Here is a 22,499-nt window from a genome sequence, read left to right as displayed (position 1 = left end):
TACAAAAAAACAAAACAAAAACAGAACAAAACAAACAAAAAAAAAAACCACACACAACACACAAAGAAGCTGTAACTCATCCACCTTACCTGAAATACTCTAGTTATAAGCTCACTTATGAACTAACCATCTTCTGCCAAGAGTTCAGTCCTACTGTGGCTGAACTGAGGCACCTTCTTGTGTTGGTGACTAAATAAACACCTGGAAAGTTTTCTACTGGATGTGTGTATAGATTCTGATGTGTGTTTTAAGTGCAACCAGAGAGGACATTTAGCTGGGGACTGTGGGACAAAATTACAACCACACCACATCTTGCTGCAAAAGGACACAAAGACAGTCTGTCTAAATTGTAATTTGTTCATCAGCAGGTTATGTTTTTGGGTCATGTGAAAACATCCACTAAAATAAACTGCTGTAAAAATATATCAGATAAATATTTTTAAAACTTTTTTTTGCATAAATCTGTTAATCAACTTCAGTTCTGATCAAAACTACTAAATGTTAAAAAAAATGCCAGGATTTTAACTCTTTCAATGCCAATTTCATAAGTGATGTCACAGATTTGGGGAAAAACACACAAAATGACTTATTGTGGACTGGATATTTTTTTGACCCCCTATCACAGTCTTGGATATGTCAAAGATTAGTAACAACATTGATTCTGATGCATTGTTAGTTTTTGTGCAGCATCAGATTTTATTTTTTTCTAACTAATTTACTGTTTGTGGATGTTTTTGCCCCATTAACTGCCATTATAACAACATGTTTTGACTGCACAGCCATGACACTATATAATCATGTATTCTTGAGGGTTGGTGGGATGGGAAGAGGTAAAATTGGTTGTCAACAGTAAAAATCACAAAGTGGCCCCATTAACCCTTTACTCAGGCCTGTGCATAGAAAGCTTAGTTTCTGGCTTTTATATGGACTATATCAGCATAATATTTTGTGTGTGTGTGTGTGTGTGGTCAGTCTTTCCAGCAGGATTTGCAGGATATTTTTTGTCCTTTGCACAACGTACATGTTCCCCTCTTTACTCCTGAGCTGCTGGTGTCTGCTGGTATCTTCTGGTGTCTATGGCTCTGTTTCTGGAGGTACAGCTGCAGAAGACTGCATCCCTCTCACCAGTGCGACAGCAACTAGTGCTTGAGGGAGGTGCTCAACAATATTGATACAGAGACCAGAGAATTTCCCAGGGGCCTGTTTCAGAAAGCGGGTTCAACAAACTCCGAAGTTAACCCTGAACTCTGGATTGACTGACCCTGACATGGGAAACTCGTTTCCGGTTTCAGAAAACCAGATCAGAATTAGTTCAATCAACCTGTAGTTAACTTACCCTGAGTAAAGCACGTGCCTGACAACATTATAAAAGCCCACATCAGTAGAACACAGATACAATGATACACCATGGCAACGGAGAAGACGCGTTCCACATATTTTTTTTCCCCAGTGGAACTGGAAGTTTTAGTCGCCTCATATGCAGAACATGAGCATATATTTTTGTTTATAAAAAAAGCAATACCAACACTGTAGTAAAAGAACGTGAGCTGGCGTGGTAGAAAACTGCTGACCATGTCAATGCATTTTTTTTTTCATTTCAACATTTAATTTTTTTTTTTTCTCGTGTTCCAACATTAATGTGCTCCTCTGAGAGTGTTCAATGTTCCTGCAGGTGCAACCCTACAGGTGCCAAACCAATGTGGCAGCAAATTAAAATGGAATATAAAAGCCTTGTTCAAACAGACAGATATTATTATTATTGAATTATTTATCATTCTTTGATTTATCATCACAGAGCAAGGCTGAATGTAGTAATGAAGAGGAGCCATCCATCTACATCCACTGCCCAACTACAGTGGGTACGGAAAGTATTCAGACCCCTTTAAATTTGTCTTCTCTTTGTGTCATTGCAGCCATTTGCCAAAATCAAAAAAGTTCATTTTATTTCTCATTAATGTACACTCAGCACCCCATCTTGACAGAAAAAAACAGAAATGTAGAAATTTTTGCAAATTTATTAAAAAAGAAAAACTGAAATATCACATGGTCATAAGTATTCAGACCCTGTGCTCAGTATTGAGTAGAAGCACCCTTTTGAGCTAGTACAGCCATGAGTCTTCTTGGGAATGATGCAACAAGTTTTTCACGCCTGGATTTGGGGATCCTCTGCCATTCTTCCTTGCAGATCCTCTCCAGTTCTGTCAGGTTGGATGGTGAACGTTGGTGGACAGCCATTTTCAGGTCTCTCCAGAGATGCTCAATTGGGTTTAGGTCAGGGCTCTGGCTGGGCCAGTCAAGAACGGTCACAGAGTTGTTCCGAAGCCACTCCTTTGTTATTTTAGCTGTGTGCTTAGGGTCATTGTCCTGCTGAAAGGTGAACCTTCGGCCCAGTCTGAGGTCCTGAGCACTCTGGAAGAGGTTTTCTTCCAGGATATCTCTGTACTTGGCCGCATTCATCTTTCCTTCAATTGCAACCAGTCATCCTGTCCCTGCAGCTGAAAAACACCCCCACAACATGATGCTCCCACCACCATGTTTCACTGTAGGGATTGTATTGGGCAGGTGATGAGCAGTGCCTGGTTTTCTCCACACATACCGCTTAGAATTAACGCCAAAAAGTTCAATCTTGGTCTCATCAGACCAGAGAATCTTATTTGTCATAGTCTGGGAGTCCTTCATGTGTTTTTTGGCAAACTCTATGCGGGCTTTCATGTGTCTTGCACTGAGGAGAGGCTTGCGTTGGGCCACTCTGCCATAAAGCCCCGACTGGTGGAGGGCTGCAGTGATAGTTGACTTTGTGGAACTTTCTCCCATCTCCCTACTGCATCTCTGGAGCTCAGCCACAGTGATCTTTGGGTTCTTCTTTACCTCTCTCACCAAGGCTCCTCTCCCACGATTGCTCAGTTTGGCTGGACGGCCAGGTCTAGGAAGAGTTCTGGTCGTCCCAACCTTTTTCCATTTGAGGATTATGGAGGCCACTGTGCTCTTAGGAACCTTGAGTGCTGCAGAAATTCTTTTGTAACCTTGACCAGATCTGTGCCTTGCCACAATTCTGTGTCTGAGCTCCTTGGGCAGTTCCATCGACCTCATGATTCTCATTTGCTCTGACATGCACTGTGAGCTGTAAGGTCTTATATAGACAGGTGTGTGCCTTTCCTAATCAAGTCCAATCAGTTTAATTAAACACAGCTGGACTCCAATGAAGGAGCAGAACCATCTCAAGGAGGATCACAAGAAATGGACAGCATGTGAGTTAAATATGAGTGTCACTGCAAAGGGTCTGAATACTTACGACCATGTGATATTTCAGTTTTTCTTTTTTAATAAATTTGCAAAAATTTCTACATTTCTGTTTTTTTCTGTCAAGATGGGGTGCTGAGTGTACATTAATGAGAAATAAAATGAACTTTTTTGATTTTGGCAAATGGCTGCAATGACACAAAGAGTGAAAAATTTAAAGGGGTCTGAATACTTTCCGTACCCACTGTAGCCACTGTAAGATTGTGTCTCCTGTTGAATAATGAGTTGCAATAATACTAAGTGGCTATAGCACTATGAACATCATTCTTTTTGTGTTCTTTTAGCTTGCAGTAAAACAACTGTACAAGTTATATTTGGAACACAAGTTAACGGTAGGTAAGGTGAAATGGTCCTACTATGTATGATGGTCTTAAAATAAAATGACCATTTATTGCATCTTTAATTACAGAAAATAATGAAGACTTGATACATATATGTTCTCTTTATTTTATGTTATTTTATTTTATGTAAAGTTATTAAAATAAATTGCGTACCCAATTATTCTGCCATCTGGCACAGCTTGAGGGTAGTCAAGATGGACTGTTTCACTTTCTGTTGGTGCAGGACATTGCTGTCTCCTCACATTGTCGTTATGTTGTGGAGAACCACACACAATAATAATGTCACAGGCCCTGTCTGGTGTGACCCTGAGCCTCCGAAGGCACTGGAACTGGGCCTTGACTATGCCTTTGGTCATTTCAGTTCTGGCCCATGTCCTGCTGTGGGCTGAAATGAAATTGTGTTGTGGGCCAGGTGCTGGCTCAAGGGTCATATTTCTGACTGCGTGACACACAGTTGCCTTTAAATGTGTTCTATATCACCGATGTTATAAATGTCCACTTGCAAAAACACAAAGAGCTACTGAAACAATTTGCTCTGACTTTGAAGCGTGTCCATTAGAAGTCATATGGGATATGGAAGGGCTGAGGATATTATGAAGATAATGAAGCGAATTGGCAGGAAAAGAAAAGACGTCCAGACAGGGGTTTATTAGCCTCTCGAATTCTACGAAGCAAAAGGGCATGTCATGTCTCCCCTGTCTGAATGCCAATTGGCTCAGAAACAACTCCGGGTTTAAAACATGCCGGCGAGCAGGTTTTGTTCATGGAGTAAGTTACTGTGGTAACTGACTCTGAGTTAATCTGATTCTGCTTTGTGAAACCAAAAACCCTGAGTATCCCTCATCTCAGGGTTAACAAACTCTGGGTTTTCACTAAGCCTGCTTTCTGAAACAGGCCCCAGTTCTTCTAGGAAAAGTTATGCTGATATGTCCACCAAATTAAAAATAACATCTGTGGCCACTGATTGGTCCTCCTTCTGCAGCTATAGGTGCTGATAACCTACAAAGACAACACTCCAATTTATTTTTCCTGATTGTCCCGACTGTGAGGGAAATTTATACCTTGACAGACAATATGTATGTGTCCTGTGTTAATTCAACTGACAGACAATATGTCTGCAACTGTGTTAATTCAACAAAGACCTTTGATATGGCTTTGAATTTGAATTTGCCATCCTTGAGATTTTCCTCCAAGTGCCTTTTGCCACGACAGATTTGGCGTCAGAAGTGGGATGGACGCGCAATCTGGACTCTGAAGGACGGAAAGTAACAGTGCGCACTAAATAAAGATTCCTCCCTGTGGGTCGAGAAGCTTTCATCCTAAGAAGCCCGGCCGCCGATCCAACCCAAGAAATAAAAGTACGAACCAACGACGGAGCAGCAAAAACACAGACAGACTGGTAATGTTACGGTAAGGGAAAGCACTACATGGGTGAAGTAGTTGACGAGACGTCGTCTTGGTAGGCCCGTTGTGTTATTAACCCTCTGGGGTCTGAGGGGGTTTTGGGGGCCTGGACAAATTTTGACATGTCCTGACATTTGTGCTTTTTTTCAGTGTCTTTTAATCCTCTGAGGTCTGAGGGGGTTTTTGGGGCCTGGACAAATTTTGACATGTCCTGACATTTGTGCTTTTTTCAGTGTCTTTTAAACATATTAGTGAAAAACTACAATTTTTTACTCACTGAAATAAGACCATAAAACACAAACAGAAAATTGGTTCACAAGACCTTGGAGACCTGCATGTTGTAGGCTAAAGTGTTTACTTCAGAGTGCTGTGAATGTCATCTTGTTCACACATTCACAGTAAACAATACACTGATTTAAATTTCCTAAGACACTTTTTGTCCAGAAAGGTCATATGCAAGAGGGTGCGTCTGAGGATGAATAGTCATGTGATTTACCTGAGAACACAAAAGACGCACTGAACGACCAGACAAAGATGCATAATGAGCATAATGAGCCTTTCAGTCAATGTAGATGGGACGGATTAGTGCAGCACAATACAAAACAATGAGGAGCCAAACGATCCTCATTTGAGTTAAAATCAGTGTTTTTACTCTGAGGACAAACTAAACTATTTGTCTCTGTGTGGAATACAAGAAGTGCTTCTTCACGTGCGTAACGCGCCATCATCCAAACACGCCGAAAAAGTGAGTAAATTCTATGATGACGTTTGATATTTTGTGTCATTTCTCGGGGGTGTGCACATATTTACCTGGTTCACCTGAGATTATTTACATGTGAACAGTGGACAGTGTACAAGGCGGGACCGCATTACCTGTAATGAGGTGAGACAGGAAAAAACGGACTTCTCCTTACATTCATACGGATTAAATAAAAGTGATGACTTGTTTTCGACTGGAATTGTTTCACTTAAAAGAAAACATTTCAAGCTTTCTAGCCATATAATTCTTATTTTTATGAGCCAAGTATTCGCTGAGATTCTGGTTGTTTTATTTACGCGTCTGTGAAGAGAAATGGCAGAGACAGAAAAGACCGAGAGCGCACCCTGTCGGCTTTCTTTATTTAAAAAAAGCACAACGTTTTGATGTTATACCACTAAAACTAGACCCTTTACAGATTTGAATGATATACTTCTTTTATCTGTACAATCAGAATTGACGGAGTAATTTAAGATTGTTTCGGCTTTATCAGGAAAAGATGCGTCAAAATGCGCCGGTGTGTGCGTCGACCCCAGAGGGTTAATTACAGTTGCATAGAGCATAGTAAAGGGGACTGGGTCCCACGAGGAAAGATAACAAGAGAGAACGGCTACTAGAGAATAGTACTGGGTACTAAAAGAGAAGCTAACGCCTGGCCAGCATCCGGTCTACCAACTTATTTGTCACTGCAAGTTGTAAGCAACTGGTGGGAGCTGGGGTTTCCTGTGGAGTTTAGTCTGAGTAGTCGACAGTTAGCGTTGTTTAAAAGATAAACTTAAAAAGAAGGAAAGAGAGAGAGTGCAGAGCAACACAGGTCTTTGTCCAAAAGAGATAAAAAAGAAACACAAGAAGTTCCTAGCTGACTGGAAAGTCATGTGAAGGACACATTAAGTTGAAATATGAAGGACAGCAGTAAGTTGAATATGAAAGACTGTGGAAGGTAGAAAATAAGGAAGTGGAAGTGATAGATTTGACACATGTCTATTGGACAAAGACTGCTGCTATTGCCTCTTGTCTACTCTCCCCTACCCAGAAAGAACTTTTTACGGGAAACACTCCACAGATCCACTGCCAAAAAAACCTGTTGACTGGAGTTGGAAAGACTGAGCCGCTGGTTGCAGAGCTTGCTGGTCCTCGAGGACTTTCAAACAACAGCATCAGATCCTGGGACAGAGTATAGCAAGAAGGGTGATATACATCGTACACTATTTACGTCAGTTGTACAAGTATGGAGAACACTTGAGCTCATTAATAGCCAGAACACCACTAATGCTGCAGCCTTTACCATCACAGAAACTAGTTTATTACTAGAGCTTGAGCAAATTCCAAAATCTCCCTGGGCCCATAAATATGATGTAGGCCTTGTAAAAAAAATGCAGAGCCTCTGATAGTACAATCAAAATCAGAGTACAGGCCTTTAAAACAGGAAGCCACTGATGGTATAAAGCCTGTGTTCAATTCTTTGTTAAAAGCTGGCAAAATAATTCCATGTGAGAATCCTCCAGTGCACACTCCCATTTTTCCAGTTAAAAAGATAAGAAACCAAGGTCAACCAACTGAATGGCGCTTTGTGCAAGATTTACAGGCGGTGAATGCAGCCATCCACCCCCAATCTTCAAACCATCGTCTTTGGTACCACCAAATTCGACTCATTTTTCAGTAATAGATTTGGCCAATGCTTTCTTTTCTATTCCTGTACACAGGGACAGCCAGTAGTACTGGTTTGCCTTTTCATTTGAAGGAAAGATTTACTCCTGGACCAGATGTCCTCAAGGTTACTCTGAAAGTCCGAGTTACTTTCATCAGACTCTCAGAGTAGAAGCCTTCAAGGCCTTTATTTATCTGCTGGCTCAGCATTACTACAGTATGTAGATGATATGCTGATTGGTAGTCCATCTGAAGAAGCATGCAAAATAGATACAGTGCACCTGCTAAAACATCTTGCAGAAAATGGCCACAAAGTAAGTCTTTCCAAACTGCAGTTTACAACAAAAAGTGACATATCTGGGTCACATCATCACCCCAGAAGGAAAGACACTGTCACAAAAAAAGAATTGCTGCAATTCAAAATGTTCCTGAGCCAATTACAAAAAAACAAATGAGTTTTCTTGGCATGACATAATTTTGCAGGCAATGGATCCTGAACTATTCGCTGTGTGAAGCTCCCCTGTCTGCTATGGTGCATGGTAAACAACTCTCTGTACATGACAAAATCATGTGGACTCCTGAAGGAGAAAAGGCCTTTCTGGATTTAAAGGCAGCACTCATCGTAGATCCCACACTAGGTCTGCCTAATCCTAACTTAACCTTCACTCAGTTTGTCGACCAGAAGGACAGTTACATGACTTCTGTGTTATGCCAACCTCATGGCGGAAAACTACGACCTGTTGCTTATTTCTCGTCAAAGCTGGATCCAGTAGCAACAGGGCTTCCTCTCTGTCTGAGAGCCGTTGCTGCAGCAGAGAAAGCTGTTCTAGCATCACACGATTTTGTTGGCTATTCTGATCTAACATCGATGGTTACGCAAGTCGATGCACACATACTGCACACACAAAACTGCACACTGGTTAACACAGCACTGGTTAAGATATCACACTATTTTGCTTGAAATACCTAACATCACTGTCAAAAGGTGTAATGTGCAACTCTTCTTCCCACAGAAACTGATGGAGAGGCCCATAACTGCACCGAGGTGTTGGAAACCATCTGTACTCCCAGACCTGATCTTGCAGACACACCAATCTTGAATGCAGAGATGGAGTTATTTGTTCATGGCTCTGCTTCCCGTGATGTCAAAACAGGCAAAAATCAAGTGTCAGGGTTTGCAGTTGTCAGTGATTTCTAGTGGCAAATTGCCTTGTCATCTGTCTGCACAAGCTGCTGAACTAATTGCTCTTACTGAAGCCTGTAAATAACATCATGCTCTTGTTGCAGCTCTGTTAGATGTCAACCTGTTGCCTAAACAAATCTCAGTTATGAAATGTGAAGCTCACACTAACCAAAAGGATCTCATTTCTACAGAAAACTCAGCAGCAGCCACCGCTGCAAAAGCTGCAGCCATGACGGGTCAGATGTTTCACCTCACTCAACTTTCTCTTTCACAGGAACTCAACCTACAGGCTGACCTGTGAACCTTGCAGTCAATAGCAAATATATCACAAAAAAAAAATTGTGGAAAAACTCTGGCGCAAAATTACAAAAAGGCATACGGTTTGGCCCAGACAACAAACCCTGTTTACCTAAAGCTTATTTCCATCTCTATGCAAAGCTTGCTCATGGTAAAGATCATGCATCCAAAGGAGGGATGTGTACATACAGTATGTTAATACTCACTGGTACACCAGGGGTTTTTCAACATATGCAGCCAACAGAGACATCATTGTATGGTGGGGTATTCCAAAGAAGATCAGCAGTGACAATGGTCCGGGGTTTACCAACAAAGTGTTGAAAGATTTGTCTGACTAGTTTGGGTTTGATTTCAAATACCATTGCTCTTATCATCCACAGAGTACAATAGAATGACAGAATGGCATACTCAAGAGCAAATTAACAAAATGCTGTGAACAGGTTTAACATGGATGCAAGCACTACCACTCGTGCTATTGTCGTCCTGACCGGATGAGGAAAAAGCTGCGGCGGAAGACGATCAACAAGGCATGGGATAGTCAAATTTGTCACCTGAATTGTTCATCTCGGTGAGGGGGGGGAAAGTGTTGATTGGGCAGGGCCCGCACTTCAAGCTCCAATAAACATTAAGACAGGTGAATACAGAAAGGTGACAAAGGTGATATCTGGTGCCCAAGGATAGAGAATCATGCAACAAGTGCATTCTCTCTCTTCACTGTGGTTTTAACAAGCACGTGAATGAGTTACAAATTATGGCAAGATCAGCAGATCACACAGTAGTTCACCACTAATACGGGACTGACATGGAATATGAGTGAACCTGAACATTTGCACAACAGGAGCTGAGAAGATGTTCCGAATACATCGAGTCTGCCTTAAGAAATCCTGACCAGCACATGAGGGTTAAGAAACAAGTTTGTTCCTTTTTGGGCATTTCCTTTCCTTATTTATCCCAAATTATGCATTTCTGGAAGCACCTCTGCATACAGCTCATGCAGAAGGACTGCATCACATAACAGGATGACCAGAAGCAACACAGACTTAACTTAAGGGTATCTCTATCGTCTACACTTGTTCTAGGGTTACCTGACTTGTCTAGGCTTTTCACATTGACAGCCGACCAGACATAAATATTTTGGGGGAAAATTATGACACATTATTTGTTTTTCTGCCAACCTTGACCCTGTTGCTGCAGGTCTGCCTACATATTTCTGTGCAGCTACAGCAGTACAGAAGGTTGCCATGGTTTCACTGATTCTCATGAAGCAGAAAACATCACAGCTCACCACTGGATATCGTCTTCTGTACAGTTATTAGAGATACCAGATATTTCTGTCATGTAATATGTAATCTAAAACAGTTCTGGCTAAAGTTTGTTCTCTCTTTCCTGACCTTTCTGAAAGTCCATTAACTAACCCTGATTTTTTTCCTTCTGGTCCCTACCATCACACTATCCTGCACAAGGAGCAGAGTTAGAGGTAGTCACAGAAGCAAATTGGCTGAAGGTCAATCAGATCTGCCATTCAAACACAAGATATGCTTTTATAGTCACACAAGCTACACATGATTAATGAACCCTCCATCTACATTGCAGTCAGAACTAATTTCCACATCTAAATGCAATGAGATTGCATTATTTTTTAATGACAAGGTCCAGGGTATTTCATCCACTAGACTTCTAAAATCAGTACTAAGCAGTTTGTTACCACAACTCACTCATTTAATTAATGACTCATTACAGTCAGGAACATTTCCAAGGCCCTTAAAAACTTCAATCATCAACCCTCCCCTAAAGAAGAGCAGTCTTGATGCCACATTAATGAACAACTATTAGCTGAAAACAAATCTGCCGTTTTCAGGTAAAGTCCTTGAAAGAGTTGTATACCAACAGCTCACTGACTTTCTCCTGCTAAACAAGTGCTTTGACGATTTTCAGTCAGGTTTTAGGCCCAATCACATCAGTGTGACATAACATTCATCTGAACCCTGACGCTGGTAGAGTCTCTGGTTGTGTCCGAAATCGCATACTTCCCTACTATATTGTATGCGAAAACTAGTATGCAAATTGGTAGTATGCGAAAAACAGTGGACGAGAAGTACCTGGATGACCCACTACTTCCACTCGAATTCTGCAATACGATGGACACTTTGCTATCCCATGAGCCACGGGAGAGGAGACGTCATATGCTGGAAAATGGCAGAGGGCCGACCCGGTTCTTTTCAAGTGTACCCCAGGGAAAAACGTTGTTGGTAATGGTTAAATTGCACTTGTTTAACATAATCTAAATAAACGGCTGACTTATTGAAAGTTTAAACAATGTAATCCATGAGATGATTTCATGAATCTGCTGTAAAAAGATGTTTAAACATTATTTTTGAGCAGATCAAGCTAACGTCAATGCTGTACACCAGGTAGCTAACAACGTTTTTAACGTAGACCTTCGTTGTTTAACAGCTTAATGAGATTAGAAAATTTGATGTAATCAAAACATTGATGTGCAGGACAGTGGGCTCTTTAAATATTTGCACGGTTGTGATGATGCATGACGTGAGAACATCAACATGGTGAATGTAGTACGGTCGAATTCCATTCCTACTACCATTATTCACACTATATACAATGGACTGTTTTGACAGTCTGGAAGTATGTACTTACTCAAATGGAGTGCCTACCGTATAGTATCCGATTTTGGACGCAGTCTCTGTCTTAAATACTGTTAGATCGGATTACTACTTTGGACACAGTGGATCATGTGATCCTGTTAGAAAGGTCAGAGGAGTAGAAAGGTATAGCTGGTATTGACCTTAAATGATTTCAGTACTATCTTGATGACAGAAAGCACTTCGTTGAAATTGGTAACTGTGTCTTCACTCTCAAATGGCCTTGACATGTGGGGGCCCCTAGGGGACCATTTTGGGACCCCATTTGTTCAATCTTTACATTTCCTTTAGGCCAGTTAAAACGCAGTAATAATGTGTCCTATCATAATTACGCCCATAACATTTAGATTTACATATCACTAACAGCAGGTGAATATGGACCAGTCGATTCATTTTATCACTGCATTGAACAGATCACTGTGTGCATGCAAAACAATTTTCTCCAACTAAACAGAGACAAGACTGAAGTAGTCATCTTTAGGCCACAGAAACAAAGAGAGTGTCACCTCAATTCTCATTCTCTAAAATCTAAAAATCAGGTTAGAAATCTAGGGGTAATAATGGACTCAGACTTACATTTTAACAGCCACATTGAATCAATCACATCATCAGCATTTTACCATCTCAAAAACATTGCCATCAAATGCCACTGAATCAAAGGGATCCAGGTCCGGACTAGAACCAGGGAGTACCACCACATTAATTCTGTTCTCAGATCTCCAAACTGGATTCTTGCCGCTCAGAGAATAGACTTCAAAACAAAACAGCTTATGTAAAAGTCTCTTCATCGCTCAGCACCACAGTACATCTCTGACATGTTGGTGCCATACGAACCATCTTGGACTCTGAGAACATCAGGGACAGGCCTTGTGCTCGTGCCCAGAGTCAAGAGTAAACATGGATAAGCAGTGTTTCAATTTAATGCAGCTAAAGTCTGAAATTGTCTTCCTGATGATGTTAGACCAGTGGTTCTCAAACTTTTCCTGCCATTCCCCACTTAAGGCTGAGCATAAAGTTTCAAGCCCCACTTCAAGCCAAAAAATGACAATGAAACTTATTTCAAACTTAAAATTTTCTAATTTATTCAAAATAACTTCTAAATAAATAATAGAGTTCAAAATAAATAAAATGAAAGTGCAATTGTGTAATTACTTAGGCATGTTGCATTCTGTGCAAAAAAAAAAAAGATTTACCATTCGATTTTCCTGCTGACGGTATTCTGCCAATTTTCTTTTAAAGAAATCGAGTGGTTTATTGATGAGATTGGGGTGCGTTGTTTCTAAGTGTCTTTTTAATTTGTTGGGTCTCATGCTGTCTGCTGCCAGCGGTTTAAGACACACAACACACATGGGTCTCTCCCCCACCAGCCCCACTGTGAATCCAAGACCCAGGTAGGCTTCATCGTATTTTCTTTTTGGCTTGCTTTTTGCTTGATTTACCTTACTGTCTGTTGTGTTTTTGTCTGCTGGCGTGGAGTCGCCTGCTCTTTTAGGGGTCCGTGTAACAAATTTATCCATTGTTATGCCCACTAATCATTGCGTCGCTGCGTGAAGGTTTGCTTATTGTTCCGCTACAATTAAGTGCAGACGTTAAACATTTATTTCCCACATCATGGTTCCTCTTGTTTCCCTCTATTTGTGTTTTTTAATGACACGTTTCTTTGTATGTGGTTGTTTATTTTGCGTGTATGGTGTTTGTCAGTAAAGAAAATTATGAATTAGGATATACACAAAATTAGACTAATTTACTCCCGTTCGCTGCGCCCCACCTTTCACGGCGTCACGCCCCACAGTTTGAGAATCACTGTGTTAGACAAACCTAAACTGACAATGTTTAAGTCCAAGCTAAAAAGTTCTCTTTTTAGCCCTTCACATGACACCTGAGTGTTTTATCTGCAGTCATTCTCTTTTAATTGATTTTTAAGTTAATTTTTTATTTTATTTACAATCCATATTTTAATTCTTGCCTATGTACTGTTAACTTGTCTTTCACTTCTGTAAAGCATTTTGAATTACTGTGTATAAATTGCGCTATACAAATAAACTTGATTTGCCTTGCCTAATATTATCAATAGGTTCTATAGAAACATAGTCCAGGGCAGATGAAGAATCTTACCTCTACAGCTTTCTCTCTTTCTGATCGCAACTCTTGTGAATAACGGCTGGATAGAGAGTTAGTCTGACTAGTCCACTCGGAATGCAGTTTATCCAACTCTTTAGTCTTCTCAGAAAGAGTCTGTGAGACAAATACAGATATGTTAAAGTAAGTACCATTTCTTTTACATTCACTGTGACAAAACTGACCATTAAATTCTGAATATATGATTACTAGTAAGGTAAATGGCACCACGTCGCTATACAATACTAATGCACACCTCTACAAGCATCAGTTTTGGCTGGTTATGAGTCAGTGCTGTGCCTGTTTTGTGGGAGATGTTGAATGCCTAGCGGTCAATGTGCATTGAGAAAACTGGCTTTTTAAGTTTTGTACTTCAAATGCATATATACATATTATGTAGCAAGATTACGGAGCTGCAAATTAAAACTAGCAACATTACATGACATCAGATGTTAAGTATTTCCAAAAACATATATTCCACTATAAATGGCTCAATTGGAATGACTTGCAGTATGTCATGTAACTCTGTTCTATGCAGAGCATGTAATTGCCCAGAGAAGTTGTTTTTCCACTATTATTGTATTGTATTCTCCACTGTGACACAGCTGTTTCTCTTCTGTGAGATTCAGTTATGTGGTTCGGCCTATATTGCACCTCACCCAGACCTTTTAAATGTATTGCTGCAGCACTTACAGTACATGCACTGCTTTAGGACACCCAAACAGCATATGCATGCAAAGCCTACTGCTTTGTTGTTGTTGTTGTTGTACTTGCACAATTAAAAGGACTTTAGAACAGCAATGACAAAGCACACCTGTTGAGCACAACTCAGCTGCCTGGACAGATCATCTTCAGTCTTCTTAAGCTTCATCTCTAAAGCATTCTTCTCTGCCTTAAAGATTGAGATGGCATATCTTTATGTGCATGATGTAGGGGAAAATCTACATCTATCTATCTATCTATCTATCTATCTATCTATCTATCTATACATGTTACATTTAAAACAAAGAATGTTTTGATAAGTCCACTGAAAAAATAAATCACTTAAAACATTCTCCAAAAAATATATACACAATCCAGTAAAAACAAAAGTACTAATTCCCTATAACTTGTCTGGCTAAAATGTACAAGCAATATACATACAAAGTGTAGTCAGCCACTACAACAAATACTACATAACAGATAAATAAAAGCACTTAGAATTGTTTGGCTGCAACAAACATGCTCAAAATTGAACTTCCACAGTACAAATCTTTGATCAAATAACACTTACTTATATAAATATATGTAATAGTTTGAATGGTAAACTGCCATTCAAATATGCTTTACAACTCAAACCTCTATTTAAAAGGTGAGACAGTATTATGATGAGGATGAATTCTGCTGGATGAGCAAACCTTCAGAGATGAGAGACACACTGCCAGATAGTCTTTAACCTCTTTATCAGAGCCTTGAGCAAGCCGTAAAGACAAGTGATTCAGGTGTTTGAATGCATTTGTCTCTACAACACTGAAATTTGCCGGACCTTCCAGCACTGGAGACTGACATGACAACTGCAGGAGAAACCTGTGGGAAAACATGTGTAAGCAGTCAGTCTTTTTTTTTTTACTAGAGTATCTAATAATTAAAAGTGCATCTAATACTTTTGTGGCCCACAAATTAAGCTTCATAAGATGAAAAAAGCAAAAACAAGCATATCATTGTTTTTCCACAAATTTGAAACTAATCACAAATGTTAATTCAAAAGTAATCTCAGCAACATATATATAAGTAACTGTAATTAGGACCAGTGTTAGGCAACATTTTGTTTTTCCAGATTTGTACTGTAATGGTTTACAATTTGGTAATTGTATATTATATTGCTTTATCGATGCCAGAAGTTGCATGTATGACATAACCTCAAACTTTGCAGTTTCACCATTGGAAACTTGAAGCAATAGGTTATAGCAGAGAGGGAGAAGTGGTACAAAGCTCGGCTTCATTTCACAAAGATGAAAGCAGTGCTGCCTACTATAAAATAATCAAAGTACTGTATTTTCCAGACTATACGTTGCACTTCTTTAGTTCTCTGGTTTGTCCTGCGACTTACAGTGGGTACGGAAAGTATTCAGACCCCTTTAAATTTTTCACTCTTTGTGTCATTGCAGCCATTTGCCAAAATCAAAAAAGTTCATTTTATTTCTCATTAATATACACTCAGCACCCCATCTTGACAAAAAAAAACAGAAATGTAGAAATTTTTGCAAATTTATTAAAAAAGAAAAACTGAAATATCACATGGTCATAAGTATTCAGACCCTTTGCAGTGACACTCATATTTAACTCACATGCTGTCCATTTCTTCTGATCCTCCTTGAGATGGTTCTGCTCCTTCATTGGAGTTCAGCTGTGTTTAATTAAACTGATTGGACTTGATTAGGAAAGGCACACACCTGTCTATATAAGACCTTACAGCTCACAGTGCATGTCAGAGCAAATGAGAATCATGAGGTCGATGGAACTGCCCAAGGAGCTCAGACACAGAATTGTGGCAAGGCACAGATCTGGTCAAGGTTACAAAAGAATTTCTGCAGCACTCAAGGTTCCTAAGAGCACAGTGGCCTCCATAATCCTCAAATGGAAAAAGGTTGGGACGACCAGAACTCTTCCTAGACCTGGCCGTCCAGCCAAACTGAGCAATCGTGGGAGAAGTGCCTTGGTGAGAGAGGTAAAGAAGAACCCAAAGATCACTGTGGCTGAGCTCCAGAGATGCAGTAGGGAGATGGGAGAAAGTTCCACAAAGTCAACTATCACTGCAGCCCTCCACCAGTCGGGGCTTTATGGCAGAGTGGCCCGACGGAGACCTGTCCTCAGTGCAAGACACATGAAAGCCCGCATAGAGTTTGCCAAAAAACACATGAAGGACTTCCAGACTATGAGAAATAAGATTCTCTGGTCTGATGAGACCAAGATTGAACTTTTTGGCATTAATTCTAAGTGGTATGTGTGGAGAAAACCAGGCACTGCTCATCACCTGCCCAATACAATCCCTACAGTGAAACATGGTGGTGGGAGCATCATGTTGTGGGGGTGTTTTTCAGCTGCAGGGACAGGACGACTGGTTGCAATTGAAGGAAAGATGAATGCGGCCAAGTACAGAGATATCCTGGAAGAAAACCTCTTCCAGAGTGCTCAGGACCTCAGACTGGGCCGAAGGTTCACCTTTCAACAGGACAATGACCCTAAGCACACAGCTAAAATAACAAAGGAGTAGCTTCGGAACAACTCTGTGACCGTTCTTGACTGGCCCAGCCAGAGCCCTGACCTAAACCCAATTGAGCATCTCTGGAAAGACCTGAAAATGGCTGTCCACCAGCGTTCACCATCCAACCTGACAGAACTGGAGAGGATCTGCAAGGAAGAATGGCAGAGGATCCCCAAATCCAGGCGTGAAAAACTTGTTGCATCATTCCCAAGAAGACTCATGGCTGTACTAGCTCAAAAGGGTGCTTCTACTCAATACTGAGCACAGGGTCTGAATACTTATGACCATGTGATATTTCAGTTTTTCTTTTTTAATAAATTTGCAAAAATTTCTACATTTCTGTTTTTTTTCTGTCAAGATGGGGTGCTGAGTGTACATTAATGAGAAATAAAATGAACTTTTTTGATTTTGGCAAATGGCTGCAATGACACAAAGAGTGAAAAATTTAAAAGGGGTCTGAATACTTTCCGTACCCACTGTATATAGCAAAGGACTTATATGTGTTAATTTGCTGTTATTCTATCAAATAGTCACCAGCGTTAGATGGCACTCTTGACTGAACTAAATATATTGCTGTGCTGCCAAAAAAGTAAAAATGTTTCTGTTCACTATAAACTAAAACTCCTAGTGTAACACAAGTGAAAATGCCACCCAAAAGAAAGAGCTATAATGCAGACTTAAACTATGCAGCTGAAAACATACCGTTTCACCTTCACCCTAATGTTGATGGAGTTGTTTAACGTTACTAGACACAGATGAATTTCATAATGCACTTCTGCTTGTTGTTATGCCTGGCCTACATTCTTCATAGGCTAATTCAGACTAATGTAATTAGATATGCAACTTATACATGTTTTTTCCCGTTCAATAAGGCCGTTTTTGCTAAAGGTTACTAATAATCTGGTTTGACTTGTAGTCTGGAAAACATGGTTCCTGCAGTATGTTGAGAAATCTTTTCATGCAACAAATGCATGAATACCACTGCTTCCCAACTGAACTGCACGTCCGTTACAGAGGGTACAGTGGAAATGGACAGCATGGGAGTTAAATATGAGTGTCACTGCAAAGGGTCTGAATACTTATGACCATGTGATATTTCAGTTTTTCTTTTTTAATAAATTTGCAAAAATTTCTACATTTCTGTTTTTTTCTGTCAAGATGGGGTGCTGAGTGTACATTAATGAGAAATAAAATGAACTTTTTTGATTTTGGCAAATGGCTGCAATGACACAAAGAGTGAAAAATTTAAAGTGGTCTGAATACTTTCCGTACCCACTGTAAATGTTAACATAATTAGTGCCACACAGCAGGCTTAAAATATCTTTATTTCACTAAGAAAAATTAATTACAATATGTATATTTTCTCATTTCATCAATTTTAGAATATTTAAAAAGACTGATTTTAAAAGACCTATAAGGCTGGGTTGATATGAGCTTGGCTCTCAACTGGCAGCCCGGTTCAAAACACATTACTGTGGCATGGAAAGAGTTGGAGGGACAAGGTCAGCCTCTACCATTAAGAGGAAAATGTGACTCCCAGTAATTCTAAAATTGTCTTTAAATATTAAGTCTTCTCAGCTGGCTTCCTCACGCTAGATAGCCACAGGAGTAACCCAATTACAGTTGTGGTCAAAAGTTTACATACACTTGTAAAGAACATAATATCATGGCTCTCTTGAGTTTCCCGTTATTTCTACAACTCTGATTTTTCTCTGATAGAGTGATTGGAACAGATACTTCTTTGTCACAAAAAACATTCATGAAGTTTGGTTCTTTTATGACTTTATTATGGGTTAACAGAAAAAAGTGATCACATCTGCTGGGTCAAAAATATACATACAGCAAAATGAATTAGCAATTTTGGTGACTTAGAAAGTTGTGTCAGTGAAATGAGCTTCATAGCATGGCCTCTTAACTTCTTGTGAGTGATTATAAGTGACTACAGCTAGTGACTTCTCTGAGGCCAGTTAAATAGGGCTCATTGGATACAAACGCCCACAAACGCTACAATGGGAAAGTCAAAGGAGCTCAGTATGGATCTGAAAAAGCGAATTATTGACTCGAACAAGTCAGGAAAGTCACTTGGGGCCATTTCAAAGCAGCTGCAGGTCCCAAGAGCAACAGTGCAAACAATTGTTTGTAAGTATAAAATGCATGGCACTGTTTTGTCACTGCCACGATCAGGAAGAAAACGCAAGCTATCACCTGCTGCTGAGAGAAAATTGGTCAGGAGGGTGACGAGTCCACCGAGAACCACCAAAAAGCATATCTGCCAAGAATTAGAAGCTGCTGGAACACAGGTGTCATTGTCCACGGTCAAACGTGTTTTGCATCTCCATGGACTGAGAGGCTGCCGTGCAAGAAGGAAGCTTTTGCTCCAAAAGCGGCACCTTACGGCTCGACTGAAGTTTGCTGCTGATCACATGGACAAAGATAAGACCTTCTGGAGGAAAGTTCTGTGGTCAGACGAAACAAAAATTGAGCTTTTTGGCCACAATGCCCAGCAATATGTTTGGAGGAGAAAAGGTGAGGCCTTTAACCCCAAGAACACCATGCCTACCATCAAGCATGGTGGTGGTAGTATTATGCTGTGGGGCTGTTTTGCTGCCAATGGAACTGGTGCTTTACCGAGAGTAAATGGGATAACGAAGAAGGAGGATTACCTACAAATTCTTCAACATAACCTAAAATCATCAGCCCGAAGGTTGGGTCTTGGGCGCAGTTGGGTGTTCCAACAGGACAATGACCCCAAACACACATCAAAAGTGGTAAAGGAATGGCTAAATCAGGCTAGAATAAGGGTTTTAGAATGGCCTTCCCAAAGTCCTGACTTTAAACCCCATTGAAAACATGTGGACAATGCTGAAGAAACAAGTCCATGTCAGAAAGCCATCAAATTTAACTGAACTGCACTAATTCTGTCAAGAGGAGTGGTCAAAGAGTCAACCAGAAGCTTGCCAGAAGCTTGTGGATGGCTACCAAAAGCGCCTAATTGAAGTGAAAATGGCTAAGAGACATGTAACCAAATATTAGCTCTGCTGTATGTATATTTTTGACCCAGCAGATGTGATCACTTTTTTCTGTTAACCCATAATAAAGTCATAAAAGAACCAAACTTCATGAATGTTTTTTTGTGACAAAGAAGTATCTGTTCCAATCACTCTATCAGAGAAAAATCAGAGTTGTAGAAATAACGGGAAACTCAAGAGAGCCATGATATTATGTTCTTTACAAGTGTATGTAAACTTTTGACCACAACTGTAAATATGGATTTGAAGTGTTGTGAACAATGGAGTTGAGATCATGTTTTCTGAAGAGCTGTGTGCAGTCACTTAGGCTAAGACAGCCACTAAATTCCTCCCAATTACAGGGCTGACTACTTGTTAATCCATAATGTCTGGATTTTTAGTTTTTATACATGTTAAATACAAAATGCAATGATGTTTGGATGATTTTTAATTGTTTAATCATCATGGTACTGGGTGACCAACAAAGGTAGAGTAACATGTAACATAATGCATTACTTTTGCTGGTGAGTAATGAGCAATGCAATCCCCTTTTCAATGTCTAATGAATAATTATGATTTTAAACTGACTTCCCCAACACTGATTGCAAATCAATATGCAACTAAAGCTAAATTTAGTTACTTGAAGAGTGTGAGTTGTGATTTGCATTTTTCATACCTTGGATGGTTTGACTCTTGTTCAGAATAGCACAGATTAAGCAGGTCAATAAACTTCTGAGGAAATGATGCAAAGTCTATCAAAAGCCCCTGCTGCACTTTCAAACTAGCCAAACAAATAACAACAAAAGAAATCATTAGAAAGCTTATTCATGACATCATAGTTTCATACACTCAACAGTGTAATACACAAATATTTACCTTTGGAAATCCTCTTCTGATATAGAGAGGCTGAAGAGAAAATATGGATCTATATCATCTGTGAGCCTTACTAGAAGATCCTAATATAGACCAAAACGACAAGTTAGTCACTAGAAGACAGTCTTTAATAACAGTAAGGTTAAAGGATTGAAATGCAATAAGTGTTACTCCTAACTATAGACAAGATATACGAAACACTATTTCAAGCGATTATGAAAACTCCCACTCACCCTTTTGTGTACTGGACTTGTGATCAACTGAAGCTCAATGCTGACACGGATATTTGCTTTCCTGCGAAATGAAACCAGTAAACACAACAGCCTGGCTTCAGACAACAGATTCATGCTAAGCTTTCCCTGCACTGCATCTCTAACGTTATTTCTACAGCAGGCATATAATAGCATTTTCCCGTAAATAGTTAGTTCATAACATCCATGGAGTGCTTGCTCATAAGGGAATTGTTGGGTTTTTAGTTTTAGTTTTTGTAAAGTGCCTTGAGATGATTTGTATTGTGATTTAGCGCTATACAAATAAAATTGAATGAATTAAATTGATCTATCGCGCACCTATCAGACGGGTTAATACAACTCATTTAACTTAACAATAAAGCGAAACAAACAAGGTTGGTACCTGGACTGATAACTTCTTGTTTCTAACGTAACGTCTGATGATCTTCAGTCTTTGGTCACGTACTTGCTAATGTTAATCCTAACATTGGTTGCTAACGTTAAGAGTTTAGAAAGATCTTCGACTGAAATTAAAATATGTCGTTAACTTTCAAATGTTTTCATACCAACTAACATCACGTCGATATCATGTGTTTTACCTGTCCTCACAGTCCCTGCACCTCACGTTCACTTGGAGCACTTCGCTGAAGAGTTCTTCCATTTTTTTTTTTTTAACTAACGCAGGTTCTTTTTCCACGGTTGTAAACGACAACACATTAGTTAATTAACGTTTAAGGTTGAAGAGAGACACCTATATTTTTAAAAACTCTGGCATCTATCCCACAAAGCCTTTAATTTTGCTATTATTTTGATTTCATGAGAGGTTTGGATTTAGCGCCTTCAACCGCCAACTGGATTTCCCTGGAAACGGAACTGAATCAACTCTCTCTCTCTTCTTTGTTGTCTGACAGCAGCAGGTATCCTTTACGCTCTATTACTGCCCCCTAACGGCCTCTGTCCAAAGTATCCCATCCCACGCCCTGTACAAAACGCACTGATACACAGATCTACGGTGGCTGAGGGAGATCACAACCAATCCAAAAGAAACTGAAAAATATACATACAGCCTTAGGAGTGAGATTTGCACTGTCTACACACTGCTTATGTAAAAGGATCATACACCACAGGCCCCTTCTCAACCTGCCCGTTACGGGCAGTTAACTGCACAATACAATACAAGAGGTGGAAAAGGTACTCACATTCTATACTTAAATAGAGGTACAGATACTTGTGTGAAAAAAGACTCTGGTAAAAGTAGAAATACTGACTCAACTCCTTTACTCAAGTAAAAGTACTTAAAGTACAGGGTCTGTACTTAAGTTTAAAAAAAGTAAAAAATGTTTTTTGCTGTAAATGATACAATACCTCTTTTGATAACTGCACAAAACTAATAAGTTCGACATAAAAAAGGAAATTCTTTTTCTTTTATTAACAACC

General features: G+C 39.8%; 1 protein-coding gene across 3 annotated transcripts in view; it reads right to left on the bottom strand.

Annotated features, from left to right (window-relative positions):
* Nucleotides 1–21,940, bottom strand: part of sass6 (SAS-6 centriolar assembly protein) — a 43,397-nt gene extending 21,457 nt beyond the window's left edge. For all 3 annotated transcript variants that reach the window (XM_026323755.2, XM_026323756.2, XM_026323753.2), the window contains exons 1-7: nt 21,662–21,940; nt 21,066–21,126; nt 20,836–20,915; nt 20,636–20,740; nt 15,105–15,273; nt 14,522–14,599; nt 13,705–13,824 (exon numbers count right to left, since the gene is read on the bottom strand). In XM_026323755.2, coding sequence (XP_026179540.1) covers nt 13,705–13,824; nt 14,522–14,599; nt 15,105–15,273; nt 20,636–20,740; nt 20,836–20,915; nt 21,066–21,126; nt 21,662–21,723 — 675 coding nt within the window. In that variant the 5' untranslated portion in view covers nt 21,724–21,940. The remainder of the gene's footprint in view (nt 1–13,704; nt 13,825–14,521; nt 14,600–15,104; nt 15,274–20,635; nt 20,741–20,835; nt 20,916–21,065; nt 21,127–21,661) is intronic.
* Between the last annotated feature and the right edge of the window lie 559 nt (nt 21,941–22,499).

Source organism: Mastacembelus armatus, chromosome 4 (assembly GCF_900324485.2).
Source record: "Mastacembelus armatus chromosome 4, fMasArm1.2, whole genome shotgun sequence".
Classification (NCBI taxonomy): domain Eukaryota; kingdom Metazoa; phylum Chordata; class Actinopteri; order Synbranchiformes; family Mastacembelidae; genus Mastacembelus; species Mastacembelus armatus.
The sequence above is the reverse complement of the archived record's forward strand: the minus strand, read 5'-3'. Positions and strand labels throughout refer to the sequence as shown.